This window comes from Bacillus rossius, chromosome 16 (genome assembly GCF_032445375.1).
Source record: "Bacillus rossius redtenbacheri isolate Brsri chromosome 16, Brsri_v3, whole genome shotgun sequence".
Taxonomy (NCBI): Eukaryota; Metazoa; Arthropoda; class Insecta; order Phasmatodea; family Bacillidae; genus Bacillus; species Bacillus rossius.
The window spans coordinates 37103104-37125372 of record NC_086343.1 but is presented as its reverse complement, the minus strand read 5'-3'; the positions used below and the strand labels follow the sequence as shown (position 1 = coordinate 37125372).

The window sequence follows — 22269 nt, the reverse complement described above, 5'->3', positions numbered from 1 at the left end:
AAATATTCTCGAAACGCACTCTGTTAGGATGTTGTATAAGCGAAAGTAAAATACATGTTTTCCCGCTGTTTGAAGGTCTGGCAATTATACATCTTATGGTATTCGGCAACAGCGGTCCGTGGCGTTGTTCCCGTTTGCTTATAAAATCATCGTGAATGATTTTGATCGGAAGACTGTCATGTTGAGGGATTACTTCCATCGTTACAACTGAAGGTTAAAAAGTATAAAACCGTCTTATTTATACCCCCCAAAGTCATTACGCCGATACGCGTCGTGCTGGAAGGAGGGTGAATGCAGTTCTGGCATTTGCAAGGCGTGATTGTAGACTTCGTTGACACTGCAAGGCAATGGCGTGTCTTTTCGCATGTAAATAACTGCACAACGTCCGTACGAATTGCACTGTCTAACTTCCAGGGGTAAATCGTTAGTGTCCGGGTTTATAATCTGAACAGTGTGAAAGTGACCGTCACAACTTACCACATAGTTCTTCAGGATGCCATTATTCCAGATTGAGTACTCCACCATAGATAAACCACGAGACAGGTTTTCATAATGGTTACCCGGATTAAACGACATGTTTACTCGACCGAGGCTCACTCCACACTGAGCTGAGACTCTGTTTGTCTTTTAGCAATTATACGTATGGCTTCCATAAATACACTTGCAATGTATTCACACAGGGTGTTACAACACGCCGACTCACAACAGTTCATGGTTTATTATTTTTATTTTTTAGAAAAGTTTACCTTTCGTCGATAGCTTGAATCCGACATATGGCGCAAGAGGTAATGATTTAGACACTGAAAAGTTTGACTCTTTTATTACTTTTGCACGGTAAATAGGACATAGGTGTCCTACACACGGTGTGTTCAGGTCGTCATCGTCTCCCAACAAAACATCGTACGTTTTCTTCCGACAATGATCGGTTCCGGTACAGCGCTCTATGAAAGTTTCATCATTTTTAACTCTAGAGGTCCTGAGTTCATCAACGGTTGTTGGATGTTTAGCCAGCGGATGGCATAAGTGCACGTAACAGTTCTTATCTTCACAGTGAAACGATGTTAACAGTCTCATGGTAGTATATGTGAATGATTTATCCCAACACATGCGATAATGGATATATCGCGACACGATTCAAAGTTTACAGGAAGACGTTCACAATCCTTCTCAATGTCGTAATATCTAACACGGTATTCGACACAGTGCAGGCTAGAATGCACCTAAAGATATCTAGTTTCTTGACAGTCGTACATTATCTGCGGTAAGGTGTCAGTTAACCTAGGATCCGCTATTCTGTGTTTCTTCGCTTTTTCTCGCCATCGGCGCGAAGCCAAAGAAATAGGAATGTCATAGAAGTTTCGGTCACTTTGATTATCACTAAAACCATCATCTGACAATTGTTCTGGGTTCGTATCTAAATAACGAACATCCTTGAACAGCGGCATGGGAATGTCCAGATGTTCACCGGAAGCTAGTCTTAAGCCTGTGGGATACGGCCCGCGGATGTGTCTTGACTTTTCCCTCTTGGTCTTGATGGGGTCTCGGCCCCAGACGGGTGGGAACATGGCGGACGTCACTCACCGGAGCTGTTACTGGCAAAGACGGGCGGGTGGCAGCTGGCGGCTGGCGGCTGATGTCTAACCGCGACGGCGGCCGTCCTCCTCCTCGTCGTCGGAGCCGACCGGTGTTGGAAGGTTGCAGACGTCCGGGTTGCACGGCACACTCCACGAGTGGTTGCCCCCGTCGAGGAATGTTGAATGTGTGAACGAATCACACGATTCACTCCAGGCAACCACCGTGCCGTTGGGACGATGCAGCTCGAACTCAACCAAACCTTGCTCCTGGCCGGGCCACACCTGCACCACCTCATCTGCGGCCTCGACGAGCAGAGCTTCCGGAGAGCATGGGAGGTGTGTGTCCGGCCGTAGGAGTCTTACGCTGCAGTTTTGCTGAGTGCAAGGCAGCTCTATCACTTCCTCGTCTGCATCGTCGCGAAGCAGGTGTCCCAACGTTGTGCACACTTGAAACCAGTGCCGACCGTCCGCCGTCTCGAAGATCACCCGACCGCAGCCGAGCGACAAATCCCGATACAGCGTGGCCGGATTAAACTGCATTTGGTACGAAGAGTGGCTTGGAGGGTGACTAGGCTCCCCTACGAACGACGCGTTCCATTTATAGCACCGAGGGTGTCAACCCCACTGGGCTCCCCCTCCCTACGAGCGACGCTTTCAATTTATAGCATCGGTGGGGAAGCAAGCAGGGTCTGGCGTCGCTTGGCAATGCTCCAACGCCCAAGCCCTAAGCAGCGCGGCGTTATGTCGTGACGTAACTGGCCGTGCACGGCTATTATCTTGCGTATACATTTTATTCAGTTCTTTCAGTGACGGACATCCGAGCTCGGTCTGAGCATCCTGAATATTAACATGTTTTTTACACAACTTTGCAAGCCGCCTTTTTTGCTCTACGCCTGCCACCGTTACGGTTCCGCTGATGTGTCCTGACAGGATGTTTTGCAACGAAGTATACGGAAACAGACCGTCATCCCAATGGATGCCGTGGAAATGTCTAGTTAACCAAGAATTTGTTCTCTGGTAATTTCTGTGGAGGTACTTCCATGAGTATGGCGGCTGAAATGTTCTCGTAATTATCTCCCCTTCGTCATTAGCCAGGCTTATCTCTTTTAAGACGAAACCGTGCTGAGAGTAGCATCCCTGGAGGTTGGCATACAGCATGACGTCCCAGGGAAGACTGTGTTATCACTTACATTACATTATAATTTTAATAGATTTGTCTCTCGGGTTAAACGAAACCAATCGATCGTGCAGAATTAGTGCGAATGCTTGAGTGCCGACGGGAATATTTCTCGTTGTGGTAATTTCTATTCTACAATCCACGACTCCTCCAATCATCTTATCGTTCTGTTTAGACACATCAAACACAAAGAGAGGAGCCATATCTTTAAATTTCTCCGGGTCGAGAAGTGGTGATGATTGACGACCGTGATATAAGTCTTGAAATTCCGCGTACATGTTATACACCAGCAGATAGCTATCATTAGGAAAATTACTATCCAGGTTTGTGTACGGATAGGATTCCGAATTCAAAAAAACTTTCACATTCTTAATGTCAACATGATCAAACTTTGATTTATCACCGGCGACGTTGTTTTGCCTACCCGTTTGAAATGCGACTATTATATATCTAGGCTTTTCCGTATTAAATGATGTTTTCACGGACCAATGTACCGATTGAGATTGCTGCTGGGCCGAATATGTTTCGAGGCTCCAGGATTGGAATGCAATGTCTATGTTTTTTCCTTTTTCAACCATTTTAAGCAAACGAATCCTCTGTGCGGTAGAAATGGTTACATGAGGCATTAGCCAATCGATGCTCGTGAGTGTTAGTTTCACAGGCAACGGTTGCGCTGCCGTGTCTAACACCGCGTTGTTCTGAGAGTTTGAAACCAGTAACACTAATTCTTGTCGAACGTTAACTAAAACGTGTTTATAATCTTTGAAAAATCCCATGAGATGACTCAAAGGCACGCATATTTCAAAATCGCCGTTTGCATTAATGGGTACACTATAGTCTTCAGACAAGCCCCAGCTGGCCATCTTGGAAACTGCTTTTTCACTGGGCGTTAGCGAAAGATAGTTTTTAATCGTAGTCATTAATCCAACGTCGCGACATTCATTTATCTGTAAATTATTTACCTCGTACGCAATTCTGTTAAACATGTGTAAAATTCCATTTCTGACAATTTTTGCGTATGTAGCGGCCTGGCCATCCGGTTTGACGAATTTTCCGCGGATTCTTAACATACTTTTGCAAGGCAGACAATAAATATCAGAATTCTGGATTGCGATACGTATCTCGGAATTTAAATTATAAGGACCCGAAATGAATGGCCGGTAGCTATGTATTTCCGTTTTCGTGATATCATTTTCAAATTGAATTGGCTGGTCGACTTGGAGAATGCTGGAATCCATTTTGGAATACTTTGAATCCTAGTTTCTTGAGAAAACGTATATTTTTACGTGTTAACCGCTTGGCGTCTTGCTGACTACTGGGTCTGCCTTCGAAACCGCCGGAGCCTTTATGAATGCCAAAGTAATTCACTCCCATATTTTTTTTAAATGCAGACGTAACGTTATTTCTTCGCCTCTAAAATCGATGAGCTTCCCGTTTTGGTCGACTATCCTCACAGACAACTCGTGTATTCGTTTAACGATCACCGGAACGTATATGACAGATTTAGGTACTTCGATGACCTTAAACCAGGCGGGACGCTGGGGTAAAACTCGTGCATGCTCAAGCTAGGTTGTCCGTTTAAATAGCTGGAGCCCACGATATTTGTATCTATACGTATGACCGATACAGGTAAATATTGACCGGTTGTGTTGACTCATGCATTCGCCCTGCCACGTAAATTTTAGGTTCAAAACCGATCATTTTTCCGATTTATCGCTTCCTGTAAAATTTATATTGTAATTACAATGCATCTTACATTGCAATGTATTAGGGTTGCCTCTCAAAATAAATGTCGCATCGTGTGGTATCAGATCTCCGATGTAACTTTCCAAATCTGAAATTTCATAACTTCCGACGGGAAGAATAATTTGAGACACAGGACCATTGTTTTTCGAAAAACGGTATTGTTGTTTTTTTCGTCAACGTTCGGAATGGAATGGTATGTTTGAAAGTCTATTAGTTCAATCTGCCACTCTCCATTCGTAAGGTCAAGGGGTGGAAAATATACGGACCGTAATTCAGAATTTTTTCCCGTTAATATAAGTGAAATTGACATTACAGGTTAGCTTTCACTACAGTATGGATCACCAGGATAGGTTGCACTCTGGTATAGACTGGACGCGTCAATGGCTGGTGTATCTGTGCTGTTTGAAATTATTTATTTTGCTTATACGCGGACACGAGAAATCTTAAACATAAATGACTGCAATTCCACGATTTGATCGTCTGTTGTCTATCGTAATTGTAACTTAACATCGTGCCTTTCAGGTACTTTCTTACTTCCGGAGGCGGTCTGAGGTCGCCATAGCTGTCATAATACAGCGCAGTGCTGCCAGACTTTTTATATGCAACCCAGTGAGTTCCTTTTCCTGTCGATACGTCTAGATTAATTATCCCGCACTCGTACTGTTTCGGTTTTAAAGGTTAGTTATCTCTCATGAAAACGCCTCGGAAATTTTTGATTTTCAACTTGAATACCGCATTTTCTAAATCCGTCGTAGTTAGCGGTTTGAGGCAAGGCTAAAATCACCCTTTCCTCATTTATTTTTTTTTACTGCTTTCTTAGTTGCTGCGGCGAGAGCAACCCTTCCCCGCGTGAGGTCGTGTGGCAGGAGGATTAATAGCGTCCCACCCTTCCCTGTCCCCTCTTCCGCTTCCGGCACTGCGGCGGCTGCGGCAGCTGCGTCCTCCCACGCCTCCTCCAACGGCTTTGAATGGTCGTAAAAAAAGCCCTGCTCCATTTTTGCTTCGATTTGTTAAGGCCTGAATACGTCTGTGATGTGCATTTTGTTGCAACAATTTAGTCTGATTATTAGCAGTTTTCACGCTCTTTGCGATTCCGGCTGCGCCTCCGATCAAAGAACCGAGCGCTGCCAGAGCTGGAAATAGAAATGGTATAACACCGCCCTTTTTATCACGTTTATTTTTCTTATTTTTTTTCTTTGCGAATCTTATGCCGGCCGCGATCTTTTCACCTAGCTTAGTTTGAGGGTTCTGTGCAATTTGTTTAGCTTTAAGTGCTAAAATACGGTCCGCTTGATGTCTGTTCTCCAAATCGTTACTCTTTGCGTATGAAATATCGTGTTCTTTGCACGCTCTATCTAATTGATTTTTGCCTGGGTCTCCGCGTACTAAACGTTTTTCAAGTTTTGTACCGGGCCCACAGTACTGATAAGTTGGCAAATGTAGCTCGAAAGGTAATTTATTTATGGCAGAGTTAATAAGACCTTTACCCTTCACCCTCCTTCCAGTACGACGCATATCAGCGTAATGACTTTGGGGGGTATATAGGATGGTTTTATACTTTTTACGCTTCAGTTGTAACGATGGAAGTAATCCCTCAACATGACAGTCTTCCGATCGAAATCATTCACGATGATTTTATAAGCAAACGGGAACAACGCCACAAACCGCTGTTGCCGAATACCATAAGATGTATAATTGCCAGACCTTCAAACAGCGGGAAAAAATGTATTTTACTTTCGCTTATACAACATCCTAACGGAGTGCGTTTAGAGAATATTTATTTGTATAGCAAGAGCATAGAACAACCAAAATATAAACGTTTGGCGCAGGTATTGTCTCATGTTCAAGGTATTAAATTTTTTCTATTTCGTGAAAATGAAGAGGTAGTGCCGCCAAGCAAAGTGCTACCAAATTCCATTATAATTTTCGATGACATCGGGTGTGAAAAACAGGCAATAGTTCAACAGTATTTTTCCATGGGGCGACATTTATTGTGCGATTGTTTTTATTTAATTCAAACGTATAGCCAAACCCGAAAACAGTTGGTTCGGGATAATGCTAATTTGATAATTTTATTTAAAATGGATCTTCTAAATCTTCAACATGTTTACCACGAGCACGTCACAACCAACATGTCATTCGATAAATTTAAAGATGTTTGTGCTCGCTGTTGGAATAGCAATGATGGTTATGGTTTCCTAGTAATAGGTAAGGATTTTCCTCTACAAAAAGGTCGTTATCGCTGTGGCTTCGATCACTTCATAGTGTTACCTTCGTGAAGAATGAACTTGGGCATCTCCAAATTTGGGAGCGGCGGGAATAAACGTCGGCGACAGTCATGTCTGACTCTTACGGAAGATGGACACTGTCAGGTTGGCGGGAAACGTTTGCGCGGTGTAGGCGATCCACGTGACGCGGCAGATGCTGCCACAAAGAATTACGTAGATGTAGCTTCCGGTGCCACCGCACATGCAATTAGTACGATGGCGAATAATTTAGAAAGACTTTGGTCTACTAAAAAACAGTCTCTCATACGCACAGGATCTTAATAACAATTTGCTAACGTATCTAAATCAGTTTGAAAAGAAGAGTACAGATGTTTTAGATAAAATTCGAGGAAATTTACCCGAGAAGGAAGTTTTACACGAGTTGAAAAATCTGGTATCTGTCAGTAGTGATGAGCTGAAAGTTATTTTTACGGATGTGAAGGATCTCGTTAGTTCGTCACGTGACTTGCAAAGGGGAATGGGAAGTTACTTGCGTCAGGCAGATAGCGATACGCGCAAGTCATTTGCTAAGATTCTAGAGCTGTAGAAGGCTCTGTCAAGTGGTGGTTGCAATAGGAACTTTAGCGAGCTAAAGAATATTTTTCTGACTAAACACAACGAGGGTTTATATATACTCAAACAACACTTTGAAGCAATCAAAAATGCTTTGGTGTCTACAAACGAAAAACAATCTGATACGACTGCGTACCTAAGGTAGGTTTATGCCACGGATCGCGCGATGTTTACAGAGCTTTTAACACTCGTGGGCGAGCAACCGAAGCTTGTAAGTAAGGAAATAGTGTCCGGTATGGAATTACAATTTAATACTTTGATGAGTTCTCTACGCGAAGATAATGCTAAATTTATTAAGGAGTCTATCGAGTATTGAGGATAAAGTTGATAGTCTCGTTAGTGGAGCTAATTCATGTTCTCAGTTTCCACATATCGTTAATCAAAGCTTGAATGCAATGAGAAATCGTCTAGACCTATTGTATAACCTATTGGGAAGAAAGCTAGCGGACAGACCTGAAAACCAGCCGGCACAGTCACCGTCTGTATCGCTTCTGGTTTTAAGAGGTCAGTCGCTGAATTTGTTTGGTGTAAGACCATCTTCGACTCCGCTTCCGCGTATTACCATACCGGTTGAGCTTCCCATTATACCAACTACAGCTACTGCGCTTCAAAGGCATACTTAATGTATAAAAGCCTCTATTTACGCTCACATGAGTCAGTCATGGCTTCAGAAGCAAGAAAGCTCCATCACGTCATACTGACGTCGTCCGGGCCTGCGGCCCCTTTGAGCCCTTATGACACCGCCAAACCACTGTCTCTTTTCAAACCTCCCGCTCGTGCGTGCGTGTGTGCGTGTGTTTTTAGCCCGGCAAGAGGGCGCTTAGAAGCAGTGCGGCGACCCCCTAAAGTGTTAAGTTTTAATGTGAATTGTAAACCCTTTTTTCATTCATTTTTTGCCCCAGTGTTTTGTTGCAGTTTATTCATGTATTTCTTTAATTTAAATATTACATTACTTAAAAAACTACAGACATTGCCCGGGCGGACCCGAATAGGCACGGACTTGGACGAGGGTAGGAATGTTTTTATATAAATTCTCAATAACTACGTAAATATTAATGTACTTTAAACTGCCAGTAATTTTTATATATTTTTTAATGTTAATCTAGGATTTACTTAACTTTCGCCGGGGCACGGAATCGCAGAATGTAATAACGGTAATTGTGTTGGCGCGGAGGCGCCATGTTAGTCGAGACGAGCCAGCTCTCGGCCAGTTCATCTTCATCACCGACCGAGAGCAGACGTGCCAGCACCCCGGGGATCTCAACCGTTGTAAACCACCGATCAAGTAATTCTGCATCTTTAATTATTCTTAAATTTTTTCGTCCGTCAATCCTCGGGGCAACTCTCGGTCGGCGGACTGTATTAATAAATTATTATCTCATTCGAGTTTTTATACATTGTGTACTAAGCCTACTTTATCGCATGGCCACGTGGGTGGACCATGCATTCACTTAAGTCAGTTCGTGCCTCAGGCTTTTTAACCGTTTAAAGTGTAACGTGCGTAGAGGGAGGCGTGTTCGTGGAATTAAATCTGGGTATAAGTAAAACCTGAGTACTTTATTTAACCATGTGGTGAGTGAGCCTACTTAGCCTAGGAGTGTGGCGTGCCCGACGCCTAGAGCGGGCCAGGTCTGGATCTAAATAGGGGAGAAAGGGCTGGTAACTCGTCCCCACCTGGGCTACGTCACTCCCTGAGAGCGAGACTCAGCCGGGTCCACGTGCCCTTACACGTGGTGGCGCCCATTCATAACACCTTAAAGTCACCGGGAACGTGCGCACAGCCCACAATACAAAACGTTTGTGAAAAATATTTGCTGGCCAAACGCGCGCGCTTGGCGCGGGATGCAGTTAATGAACAGGTATTCAAAACGATCACATCGCGTCTCGAGAGTTCTTCTGCTGCCGCGGATAATTTATCGGCGGAGGTGAAAAAAGAATCCGCTACACCTATCGCTAAACCTGAGATTAAGACTTTCTCTAGCGAAGGTGAAGAAGATGATGATGATGATGATGATTTACCACTGATTGTTCATTCCGGTAAACGCTCGGCTGCGTCACATGAGCCGTTGGGTGAGGAAGCCCGGTCCTACCTAACCGCATTCAATTCTAAAATAAATTATACGACCTACGGAATTTACAAACGCAAGAATCGCTGGTTCTTGGGAAATACGGAAGTTTTTTTCCTACCTAATAATTTACTTCGCATAGATGATGAACTAATACAACCTTCGCCGGGATTATATGAGCTATTGTTTTCGAAAGAACCTAAGGTGTATTCAGAAGCTGCATTGCGTCAATACACTCTGCTTGCTGCGGTCAACTAGCGCCTGTTATAAAAGGAATGATGCGTCATCCAAACGTTATAAAAACACCGATCATGAAAAGTTCGGGCTCATTAAGGATCTTTGTCCTGTCATTGCTTTCCATGAAGGCAGTGGTTTAGTTGAAAAACTAGATTTAAATCGTCGAAAGGATTATGTTTACTGGAACTCGGTAAATGAATTATGTGATCGGCTTAGATTATTACTTGCATCGTAACAATCCGGGAACACGAGCCATTCAAATGAAGTGTTGGCCATACTAGAAGAACTCATTGAATCTGGCTACATTAAAAAAAATTAAGTAAAAAAAAATTGACTGCCAGACGCGGTATTGCGTTTGAACTTCACAAAAGCGCACGCAAAGTCTTTCCTCGGAGACGTGTAATCACTAATGGTCTCGGCGATCTTTTACAGATCGATATGGTGGAAATGCAACCTTATCACCGTGCGAATAAAGGATTCAGATGTATATTGGTTGCGATTGATGTTTACTCCAAGCGGGCTTACGTGATTCCGGTACAGAAAAAAACTGCAGAGCTTGTGGCTTTAGCTATGAAACATATTCTAAAGGATTCTGGACGTTTCACTCACGTGCACTCAGACCGCGGTACCGAATTTTATAACAGAAGATTTCAGACATTGATGAAAGAACACGGAATCAACCATCATTCAACCACAGCGAGCTGAAGGCCTCGGTAGTTGAACGCTTCATTAGAAGTTTAAAATCGCTTTTGTTTACGGAAATGAGCGCTCAGGGAAACTATAAATGGCTACCGCTCTCACCAAAAGTTATGGAAATATACAACGGCAGATTTCATAGGACTATCGGTATGAGCCCCAACGAGGTGAAAGATAATTCTCTTCTTAAAACGGTTTACAATGTTGTAAAAAAAATAGATCACAGGCGACTTATAGCTAGTGTCTGAGATCATGTACGTATCTCAAGAAATAAGGATTTATTTGCAAAAGGTTATTCCGTAAATTGGTCCCACGAGATTTTTAAGGTGATAAAAATACGCAAAAGTTACCCTAGAACATACTACTTGTCTGATCTAGATGGAAATGAAATCAAGGGCGGTTTTTATTTTCAAGAAATTCAAGTAACGAAGTATATAGAAACTTATTTAATTAATAAAATCCACAAGCGACTTCCTACACGTCTTCTAGTCAGCTGGAAGGGATTCCCAGAATCAGTAAAAACGTGGATTTCTAGAAGCGATCTGGAAGACAGATGGAGTGAACCGACCTTAACAGACTCTAATCGCAACTGTCTGGAGACCCTTGCGGGGGGACAACTGGCAGTGTTTATTATTTAAAAAAAATGACAATGGGGGACGAAGGGTTCGAAGCCGTCTTCGGTTGCAGCCGCCACCCCTCTGCGAGCGGCTTCCCTATGCAGGCGCCAGTGTGTGTGTCATTATTTAAATAAAAAATGACACTGGGGGGACGAAGGAAAGGGCGTTGGAGTACGCGCCATCGTCTGCGCGGCTCCAACCCCCTTGGGTAAAAATATTTTAATTTTTTTAAAATATATATATATATATATATATACAATGCCTATAAATGCACAAAAGTTTTTTTTCTTTTAAATGACAAGTGACGTAATAAGCATACTTTTTTTTTAAATAAAATTTGGTGATATATATTATAAATAATAATATTTTTTTTTAAAGTAATTAATACTACTGTATATATTTCATTTCCACAATAAACACACTACGAAAGAACATTATGTCTTTAACACATAAAAAAAACACGTTGTTTGAATTCGCTGAAATACGTAAAGTATAATTTTTTTTATTATCACGCTATAAGCATAAGTAATGCCTATAGCTTTTTTATTTATTATTATAGACAGACATGCTACACACCAAATTAAGCATACTATGACTATACTGGTCTAGTACTATAAGAAAAAATGGCTACACTTCAGTGTGTGTTTTTTCAAAATTTGGCATCTACTAATACTACTACTACTACTACTACTACTACTACTACTATAGTCATAGAGTAGTGGCTGACGAAATAATACTTTTTTTTATATTCAAACTTAGAATTGAAAAAAACAATGACTATAAATGGGGAAGAAAATAAAGATGGCGGCCTGGTATGCTGTGCTACAAGATCGCGGCCTGGTGTGCTATGCTACAAGACGGCGGCCTGGTATGCTGTACTACAAGATGGCGACTTTCAGCAATCGATTGTCATATATATAATATTATTTAATTTTTTTTTTCAAAGTTGGCTGTTCTGGTTACTTCCTAGCAGTCGAAATTATTATTTTTCTTTTTCCAATGTTGAAATAAACATGGCGGCCGCCCGTTTTTAAATTTCACGCTTAGCACTATAAAAAATATATACCTTCTCTTTAAAAAAAATATTTTATAAGCATATATACAACATCTGAAATTATTTTCTCCAACATGGTCTCGTGGTCCTGTGGTTAGCATAGCGTGACGGACTAACGATCCAGAAACGAAGGTTCGAATCCAACCGTCGCCCGCCCTCACATTTTTATACTTGTAAAAATAATTCCGGCGCGCGACACTAGCGCTACCTGCCTTCCTCATTTACAAACATACACACACACACCCTCACCATATACCTCCCCCTCCGCAACGAACACGCCCGAAGTTACCCGACGAGATATATCGATCCTACCGAAGTTGGCTCTCAATCGATAAGTCAATCACAATCTTGAACCGGCAACCGGTGGCCCTATTCATACTATTTTCACCTACTACACCCCTCCCCCTCCACGTGACGTCAACAACCCCCTGCGGACCCCTCCACGTGGCGCCCGGCAACGCCCACCCGACCACGTGGTGCCAGGCCCCCCCGACCACGTGGTGCCACGCCCCCCATGTGCTCAGACAAACACCTGTCCCTTTGTTTATAGTGTCCCAGAACCGGCGTGCTCCCCCTACTGATTCTACTTTGCAATTATTTTAAACACCAAATTTGAGATTTGCTTCGCATCATAAATTTAATGTTCGCACAGGCTTACTGAATGGTAGGACCAGTTTGTGAAATTACAACGCAGTGCTGGTCTGATCAGAAGGTAAAGAGAAAGGGTGGAATTTGGGCAGCAATAACTACTGCCGTAACAACCTCTTGGGGCACCAGTCGTGAGTTTGAGTGCTGTTCTGCTCTGTGGGTGGGCACATTAGCAGTTTTCAGATATTTTGAGGGAACTGAAGTAGTAACCATACAATTCTGTATTTTTAAAAATTTAGTTCTGTTTTTTTAAGTTGGAATGTTTTAGATATGCGTGCATGTATATTGATACATAAATAAAATTGCTATTGAACTTTTTTTTTCACACTTAATACAATTTCCGCCATTTTACACCTCTTTTTTTCTGTTTTCGTTATTTTTACTATGTATGAGTCTTTTTTGTTTACTTGAGGCCTTACGAATTGAAAAGAAAAAGGGCTTAATTGTATTATGATGTAAAGGTGTTGGTTGATGGAACCTCCAGCGTATGTGGGTGTGTGGCGCAGGTGTGTACTCGGTGCCGGCGGTGGCGGGCCTCCACTCCACCGAGAGCATGGGCGCCGCGCTGGAGGCGCTGCACGGCGAGGCGGCGCGCCTGAGGCCGGCGCGGCTGCACAGGTTCCGCGCGGCCGGCCTCGAGGACGACGAGCTGGGCGAGGCGCTGGAGCAGCTGTTGCAGCTGCGCGAGTGCTACTGCATGCAGTTCGACGTGTAGCCGTGCGCGTGTGCTGCCGGGCGTGTGGCGTTCAGCGTGCAGCCGTGCGCGCAGTTCCACTCGCGTGCTCAACATGCGCTGATGAACGTAGCTTGACTTTGTGACAGCGTGCGACATTCGCAGTTCGTTATTCAATGATGCGTGCTGCCTGACATTCAGTGTCATTGCTGCCCAACGCTGTGGACATTATTATGTGATCGTAAACCTTAAACTGTTTGATCAACATTTTTTTTCTATACGATGTTCTTGGGAGGGTGAAAAGTTGACTATGTTTCTTAGTTTGCCATCAACTGTGGAATTTCTTATAGGGATGGGTGGATTCCACTTTTCTCCTATTTAGATTCCTTAATAACCCGTGATTTCAGGTTCGATTCTGATTCCAATTCACAAATTTACTTTCTTTCGGAATGAAATCAGGGAAATTCAAGCAGAATAAAGATTAACTCTAAAGAAGTCTAAATATACGTACATTTTCTGACAAAATGAATAATATTAGCCCTAAATATAACAATTTTTTTACTTGCTCACTTTACGTACATTCCTTTGAATTTGGTCTTCAAGCAGTAAATTCAACAAAAAGATTTTACATTTTAAAAGCTTGATTGTTTGTAGTATTTCTGTCCCCCCATCCCCTCCAAAAAAAACAACATATCAGCGCCTAATAATTAAATAATCATGTTTAGCGTGCAAATGATAAATTATTTTAGTGTCTATTTAGCCACCGTGGTTCACCATCAACAAATATTTGCAAATACATAATTAAAACTCATCAAAATCCATGATTTGGTGTTCTTGTGAAATTCCTCTCCCTTGCCATGATCTTTAACAGTCCTGATTGTTGTGTTGCACTTGATTTACTTCAGTGAACATTTATATTGACATTAAAATGGTAACTGATCTTCAAATATTTTTTGTTCATCATGATTCAAATTCACAATAGATTTAATAACGCAAGATAATTTTGTCATGGCAAATGAAACATCAGAACAAACGTAAACCTGAACATTTGTACAAAAATTGGTTAACACGCGAGCAGGAACATGTTATGCACAAACAATAAATCATTTAATTTAATTTAATGACTATATACAAATAAATCAATTTCTAAAATAATTTCTTTTAAGAAGAAAATATACTTACATAAAAGCATCAAAAATATAACGAGGAATAAGCTTTTGAATACGAAAGACTAAAGTTTATGAACAACATTAGTTGTCCAACCTACTTAAAATTATTTTCTTCAACATGGCGACATCGATGTTGGAAGTGAAAGATATTATGTTTACGAGTGGAGAGAAAAGTTACATTAATGTTGTATTTATGAAATAAAGTTATTCCCCAAAAGTACAGAAATCTTTAGTTAGTGCAGTGTTACAAATTATAGGTAATTGCAGTTTGTTGTATATTCTTCAAATTATTTATTCGTCTTTTGTATATTAGTGATAGGTAGAGACATGGTTATATGGTAATGCGCGATAAAACGAAATAACACCGAAAACCGCTTGAAAACACGAAATCTCGTCTATCCTGATTATTTACGCTTTTTTTTTCCATTCTGTAAGGACAAATCATTATCTTCAGCACAAACAAATATTTCTGACAGTAACTAGGAGCCATATATATTATATGTAGGGAAGGGAATTTTTCGGTACTTTCAAGTGGCATAAAGCGGTATTTTCAAACCCAGAAAGCGGTACTTTCAGGAAGGGAAAATCGGTGTTTTCATATTAAGTGTTTTAATGATTCCGCAATAGTTTTCTCATGATGTATAAACAATTTTAACTTTCTGATGCTTCCAATTGTGAATTAATAAATGGGGAAGTGTTTTTTAACTGAGGAAACGCCATAATACATATGAAAAGAAAGCAAATTGACGCGTGCCCGCCCTCCCTATATTAAATATCACGTTACTTTACGTGATAATTAAACCCAAAAATAGTTTTAATAAGTTCAGAAGCAATTCAGGGAAAAATGTATTTCAGCAATAGGCCTACTCACGTAATATGCGGCAACGAATCTGTGCAACGTCGTAGGTTATAAACAAAGCGACGAATAATAGAATAATTCATTAAAGCAACGAACCATCTTCGCCCTTTATTTTTCATGTCGCTATAACCACACATATTAATGTACTTCAGAATATAATAGTAAATATGGACAAGTTGTGTAAACAAATGTATATTTTTTCTCCTGCTAAACATGTACATTGTGACGCCATCTTGTGAACGGCGATCTACCAACTGTATTTATATTTTATAATAGTATAAATTTAACTAATTAAGTTGTGAAAGAAAGTTTAAATACTTTTTAATACATAGGATTGAATATTAATGTAGGAACATATAATTATTTATGTCAAGTTTATCTTTTCTTTTTAATTATTAATATCTAGTTTATACTTCCACCACCAGGGCAGGGAAATTTCGGCGAGATGCATGCGCACGCATCTCATCCCTTCCAAAGAGGAGTTAGTTCGCCCCTCCCTTCATTTCTTCGTTCCCGCGCATTTCTCCCTATATAAAGGCGAGGTCATCCACCTGAGAGTCAGTTGATCGGCCCGACGGCCAGTGTGGCTGGATTCCGCCCACTGACCATAGGACGATCAGAACTACTGGCTATCCGTTTTCTGCTGCTCGCACCCCTCCTTCGCGGTTAGGCCAGCCGAGGACCTATCTCGGCCTAGGGAATTTGTCTCCCTTCCCCCTCCCCTTTCTGGACGATAGGGTGTACCGTGTGTTTCAATTCAGTGTATGTTGTAAAAGCCGATGCAGGCAACAAATTGAACTGTTTCTACAATTCAGGTCAATAAAAGTTCCGTGAAAAATACCGACAGTATTCTTCAATGTATAGCTTAGCCCCCTATCCCTCACCCCATTAGCTATTCGCCTTCACCAGCCAACTGTGACTCCTGCCGCAAGACCAGCAGCTTGGACCTTCTCCACCCGATACCTGGCTCTCACCTGAGAGACATCGGTGAGAGAAGAGAGGAGACACCAACACCAATCAACACCGTCAAGTTGGCGCCCAACGTGGGGCCCGTTGATTGTTCTACAATACCCGTGAAGACCCATTGCAAGCTCTACCAGACGGACTAGTCAGCAACCACCATGGCCCACACCAGGAACAGCAGCAAGCAGTCAAGTGCTACTGACCTTCCTACCACCATGGATCCTCGAGAAGCAGACCCAGACAGCGGAGGGGAACAGCCTCCCCTCCTGGCGCCCAACAACTCACCTACCTGTACATACCCAACGACGGCGGACGCAGCTCATCGACTCTGCGCTGTAGAAGACTGCCCTGACACCGGAATTCACCAGATCTGCTGTGCTCACTGTGGACTCCTGTTCCATCACTCTTGTCTTGGATGGCCAGACGAGCCCCGAGATCACGCCGGACTAGAGTAACGATGCCCCGCATGCCAGCAGAGACAATCCTGCTGCAGCCTGGACCAATGCCCTGGGCAAGGCCGCTACCGAATTCAGTGTGACTACTGCCAACGGCTGTTCCACAACTTATGTTTGGGGTGGCCAGACACCATCCACAGCCTGGAAGGTATGACCTATCGCTGCCCTCCATGCCGAATGGTCCACGCAGCCTCTCGCCAGGATCACAGACCCCCGGTACCATCTCGAGCACAATGGGGTGGACCTGAACATCTCGCACTTCCAGAGTTTCACGGAAAACCACATGAAGATCCACAAATATTCCTGACCGAATGTGAGAACGAATTTCAAGCAAATCACTTACCACCAGGACACTGGACACAGAAAGCTCGGCGACAACTCCATGGACCAGCCAGCCAATGGTGGGACAAGTATGGAGAATTCATCACTACCTGGCAGCAATTCAGGACACGACTTCAGAGGCAGTTCTCTGGACCTGATGTGGTAACCCAGCTTACCCAGGACCTATACAGTATCCGCCAGACCCCAGACATAGATGTCGAAACATTCATCAGAAGGAAGGCTCAAATATACAAAAGAGTGTTTCCACATGGGACGGAAGAAGCCTGTATCAGCACTATCCTAGGACTTATGGATGCCCCAATACGATCATTCCTTCGGATACCCAAGGCACAGAACCTAGAAGAGCTCATCGAGAGAGCTAAGGAGATCGAAAACGATCACAAGGCGACCCATCGCAACCATGGCAATCGAGGACCCTGTTAAACAGAAGGCAAACCCAGGGAATCTAAGCCAGCAATTCCACCCAATAAAACGGAACTCCCCCAATGCTGGTACTGTCCCAAACGCCATCTACATCGAGACTGCCCTATTTATCACCAGAGAATCAACGCCAAGACAGCGCAACAACAATGGCAGCGACCAGAAACCACCGAGTTTGCTAAACTACAGGGAAACAGGACCGCCGGGAAGTTCAACGGGCCGCCACCCCCGGCACAAAACCTCAGGCCCTCAGTTTAAAGGAAGAACAGGTGGAAAACCTAGCCTACTATCCACCACGAATATTAGTTCAAGTAGGAACCAACGAAGCTATGGCCACATTGGATACAGCTGCGACAGCAAATTTCATCAACCCAACCTTACTACCACCTGATATTCAGCAGATCTACTCACCACCACAAGGACAAGTAGGCCTAGCACGAAAAGGCACATATCTACCAATCCAAGGAGTCGTCCAGATACCACTAACCACAGCAGCTGGGACCAGTGAAGTGAAATTCTTCCTAGCCAGAGACCTTGAAGAACCCATCATCCTAGGACAACCCTGGCTACTGGAACAACATTGCATCCTGGACTATCTTGAAAGGAGAATCTACCTTGGGAACACAAAGAGATATGCCATCAACTGGGAAACACCGCAAGACCCAGCACCCCTCCAACCCCTGACAGAGGGCGAAGTAACACACCAGTTAAAACCAGACCAAGTACCTCAACTCTTGAGTCTCATCAACACTCACATTAAGGTATTCAAAGTCAGAGAGCGGCTCCAGCAAACAACCTCAACAGAACATCAGATTCACCTCAACAGCCCAACACCAGTTTATGATCGGCCAAGCCTACCATCTGTACAGAAACAGCAAATCATACGAGAGCAAGTCGAGGAGATGAAGAGGCAAGGAATAATAGAACCCACCAACTCTGCCTACAACTCTCGAATCGTGCTGGTTCCTAAGAAAGGTGGGGAACTGCGATTTTGTGTAGACTACTCTCGCCTCAATAAAATTACCCAGATGGTCGCACCTCCAACCATTCATGTCCAGCATACCCTCAAAGATCTGGGACCAGCAAAAATCTTCTCTACCCTCGACATGCAAAGCGGTTACTGGCAGATTCCAGTTCATGAAGACGCCAGGCACCTCACCGCCTTCACCACGCCTGACGGAGAACAGTTGCAATTTCGTGTCATGCCCTTTGGGTTGAAAAATGCACCAGCAACCTACCAAAGAATGATGAACACCACTATCCTTGCCGGATACATAGGTAAATTCTGCATAGCCTACCTCGATGATATCATCATATACTCTCGCGATTGGGAAGAACACCAAAGGCACCTACATCTGGTACTGGAACGCCTGGCAATCCATAGACTTACCGCCCGCTTACCGAAATGTCGCTTTGGGCAAGAAACTATCGAGTACCTGGGACACCTTATCACACCTCAGGGAAATCAAGCACGACCAGAACAAATCCAGGCAATTCAAGAAGCACCCGTACCTGGAAACCGGAAGCAGCTTCGACGCTTCCTAGGCCTATGCAACTGGTTGAGGGAATACATCCCCAATGTAGCTCCCAACATGGGAACTCTGACCACCCTGCTCTCCAAAAACCAGCGCTGGAAGTGGACGCCCCAACACCAGGAGGCATTCCAGCAGCTGAAAGAAAAGTTCAAGCAACCAACCCAGCTACACCGGCCAACACCGGAAACACCTCTAATACTTCAAACAGATGCCAGCCAGAGGGGACTTGGAGCAGTCCTTTACCAAGAAGGACCCCAGAAACAAAAAAGAATCATCAGTTACTCCAGTACCTTGATGACCAAAGCTGAACAGAAATATAACATCTATGAACAAGAATGCTTGGGAATTGTTTGGGCTGTACGCAAATACAGGTACTACTTGGAAGACCGCCCTTTTGTACTGAGGACAGACAACCAAGCCCTTACCTGGTTAAACTCTGCCAAGGACAAGAAAACAAAACTGTCCCGATGGGCGCTACTACTGCAAGAGTTCCAATTCACTATAGAGCATTGTCCGGGACGAGAAAATGATCTACCCGATGCACTGTCCCGACAACCCGCTCATAAATGAGAGACAGTCCCACTGCACAATTGGGAGGAGACTTTGCCTCCATCACCTTCACCACTGCGCCGACCACCTCACCACCATCTCCAAATTATCAAGCATGATAATAGTTTGGAGAGACTAATGGCTGAGCAACAGAAGGACCCCGAGGTTCATCAATTAATAGAAACTTGTCCATCCACCTGGAAAGAGGACCAAGGGATAAAATGGTACCACCCCAACCAAAACACCGAATGGAAAATATGGGTACCACAATCCCTACGAGTATCCATCTGCCAACACTTCCATGATCACCCATTGGCAGGACACCCTGGCACCCAAGAAACAATTCGAGAAATCCAGAGAAGATACTCCTGGAGAGGAATGACCTGGGACATACGAGAACATGTCCGCCAATGCCACATGTGTGCAGCAACCAAAGCAAGTGCTACACAACACCCTACAGGAACACCGAGGCACCCAACAACACCATGGAACCAATTAGCCCTAGACCTGATGGGACCTTACCCCAGAAGCACGACTGGTAAGTGCTTCCTTCTCGTCGTCACAGACCTTTTCTCACGATGGGTCGAAGCCTTTCCCCTCGCTAAAGCTGATTCATCTTCTATCTTAAAGAAACTCCAAGATGAAGTGTTCCCTCGATGGGGATACCCCAAAAGCATACTTACGGACAATGGGGTGCAATTCACTAGCAAATTATGGGCCGACACTTGCGCCAAATGGGAACTAGAAACCTGGGCCACTCCAGTTTACCATCCCCAGGCAACCCCTACAGAGCGCAGTAATCAGGAACTGAAGAAAGGGCTCAGGATGCGTACCACGGCCAATCATCGCCACTGGGATCGCTACCTGGGAGAAATCCTCTTCACACTGCGGCGTAGGCACAATGAAGCAATCGGAACCAGCACCAGCAAATTAAACTTGAGACGATAGATCCAGCAACCTGGAGAATGAAGTGGAGTTCCAACCCCACATACCGCCCTTCAGCGAAGAGATCTGTCTACGAGCTGCCATCAGAGTAGGCTCAACTAGGGTACCTAGCCCGCAAGTATCCTACACCGAAGAATCCGCCCAACCACCAGATTGCTGAAGGACAAAATGGTACTAGTCAAGACCCATCCACTCAGCAATAAGCCTAACCACTTCTGCGCCGGATTCGCACCAAAGTGGGAAGGACCCAACCAGGCCCCAACTAGGCCTCTACCAGCCTCCACAGCGTCGCCAGATGCCGTGGCGGAGCTGCAAAGGAGACCCCAAGGACCTACCAGGACGGTACCGAGAGACGGTTTGGCGGACACCAAACCAACGGCCTTATCAATGGCCGAATCCTACAACCACCGGCAGCAGTCCCAATAGGCGTTCCCAGGAGACCACCGGCAGCTGTCCCAATAGGCGTTCCCAGGAGACCACCGGCAGCTGTCCCCAATCAGGACTTCCAGAAAGCTGAAGAAGCCATATCCGAAGTGATAACCCAGAGACTCGTACATTACAGAGAATGACAGTTATCTATGTGTAAAGTGTTCCTCCAAGATGTCCCAGTTTCTTCTCCCGTAAAGTAACGCTCGCCACTAGGGGGGAAATTGACGCGTGCCCGCCCTCCCTATATTAAATATCACGTTACTTTACGTGATAATTAAACCCAAAAATAGTTTTAATAAGTTCAGAAGCAATTCAGGGAAAAATGTATTTCAGCAATAGGCCTACTCACGTAATATGCGGCAACGAATCTGTGCAACGTCGTAGGTTATAAACAAAGCGACGAATAATAGAATAATTCATTAAAGCAACGAACCATCTTCGCCCTTTATTTTTCATGTCACTATAACCACACATATTAATGTACTTCAGAATATAATAGTAAATATGGACAAGTTGTGTAAACAAATGTATATTTTTTCTCCTGCTAAACATGTACATTGTGACGCCATCTTGTGAACGGCGATCTACCAACTGTATTTATATTTTATAATAGTATAAATTTAACTAATTAAGTTGTGAAAGAAAGTTTAAATACTTTTTAATACATAGGATTGAATATTAATGTAGGAACATATAATTATTTATGTCAAGTTTATCTTTTCTTTTTAATTATTAATATCTAGTTTATACTTCCACCACCAGGGCAGGGAAATTTCGGCGAGATGCATGCGCACGCATCTCATCCCTTCCAAAGAGGAGTTAGTTCGCCCCTCCCTTCATTTCTTCGTTCCCGCGCATTTCTCCCTATATAAAGGCGAGGTCATCCACCTGAGAGTCAGTTGATCGGCCCGACGGCCAGTGTGGCTGGATTCCGCCCACTGACCATAGGACGATCATAGGGGGAGCAGCAGAACTACTGGCTATCCGTTTTCTGCTGCTCGCACCCCTCCTTCGCGGTTAGGCCAGCCGAGGACCTATCTCGGCCTAGGGAATTTGTCTCCCTTCCCCCTCCCCTTTCTGGACGATAGGGTGTACCGTGTGTTTCAATTCAGTGTATGTTGTAAAAGCCGATGCAGGCAACAAATTGAACTGTTTCTACAATTCAGGTCAATAAAAGTTCCGTGAAAAATACCGACAGTATTCTTCAATGTATAGCTTAGCCCCCTATCCCTCACCCCATTAGCTATTCGCCTTCACCAGCCAACTGTGACTCCT

The 22269-nt window shown here is 43.8% G+C and overlaps 1 protein-coding gene across 1 annotated transcript in view; it reads left to right on the top strand.

Moving 5' to 3' along the window:
* The window catches only part of LOC134540132 (protein misato homolog 1), a 138958-nt gene extending 122762 nt beyond the window's left edge, over window positions 1-16196 (top strand). Inside the window, exon 8 of the mRNA XM_063382658.1 lies at window positions 13162-16196. Within this exon, the coding sequence (XP_063238728.1) occupies window positions 13162-13370 (209 nt within the window). The 3' untranslated portion in view covers window positions 13371-16196. The remainder of the gene's footprint in view (window positions 1-13161) is intronic.
* The last annotated feature ends 6073 nt before the right edge of the window (window positions 16197-22269 follow it).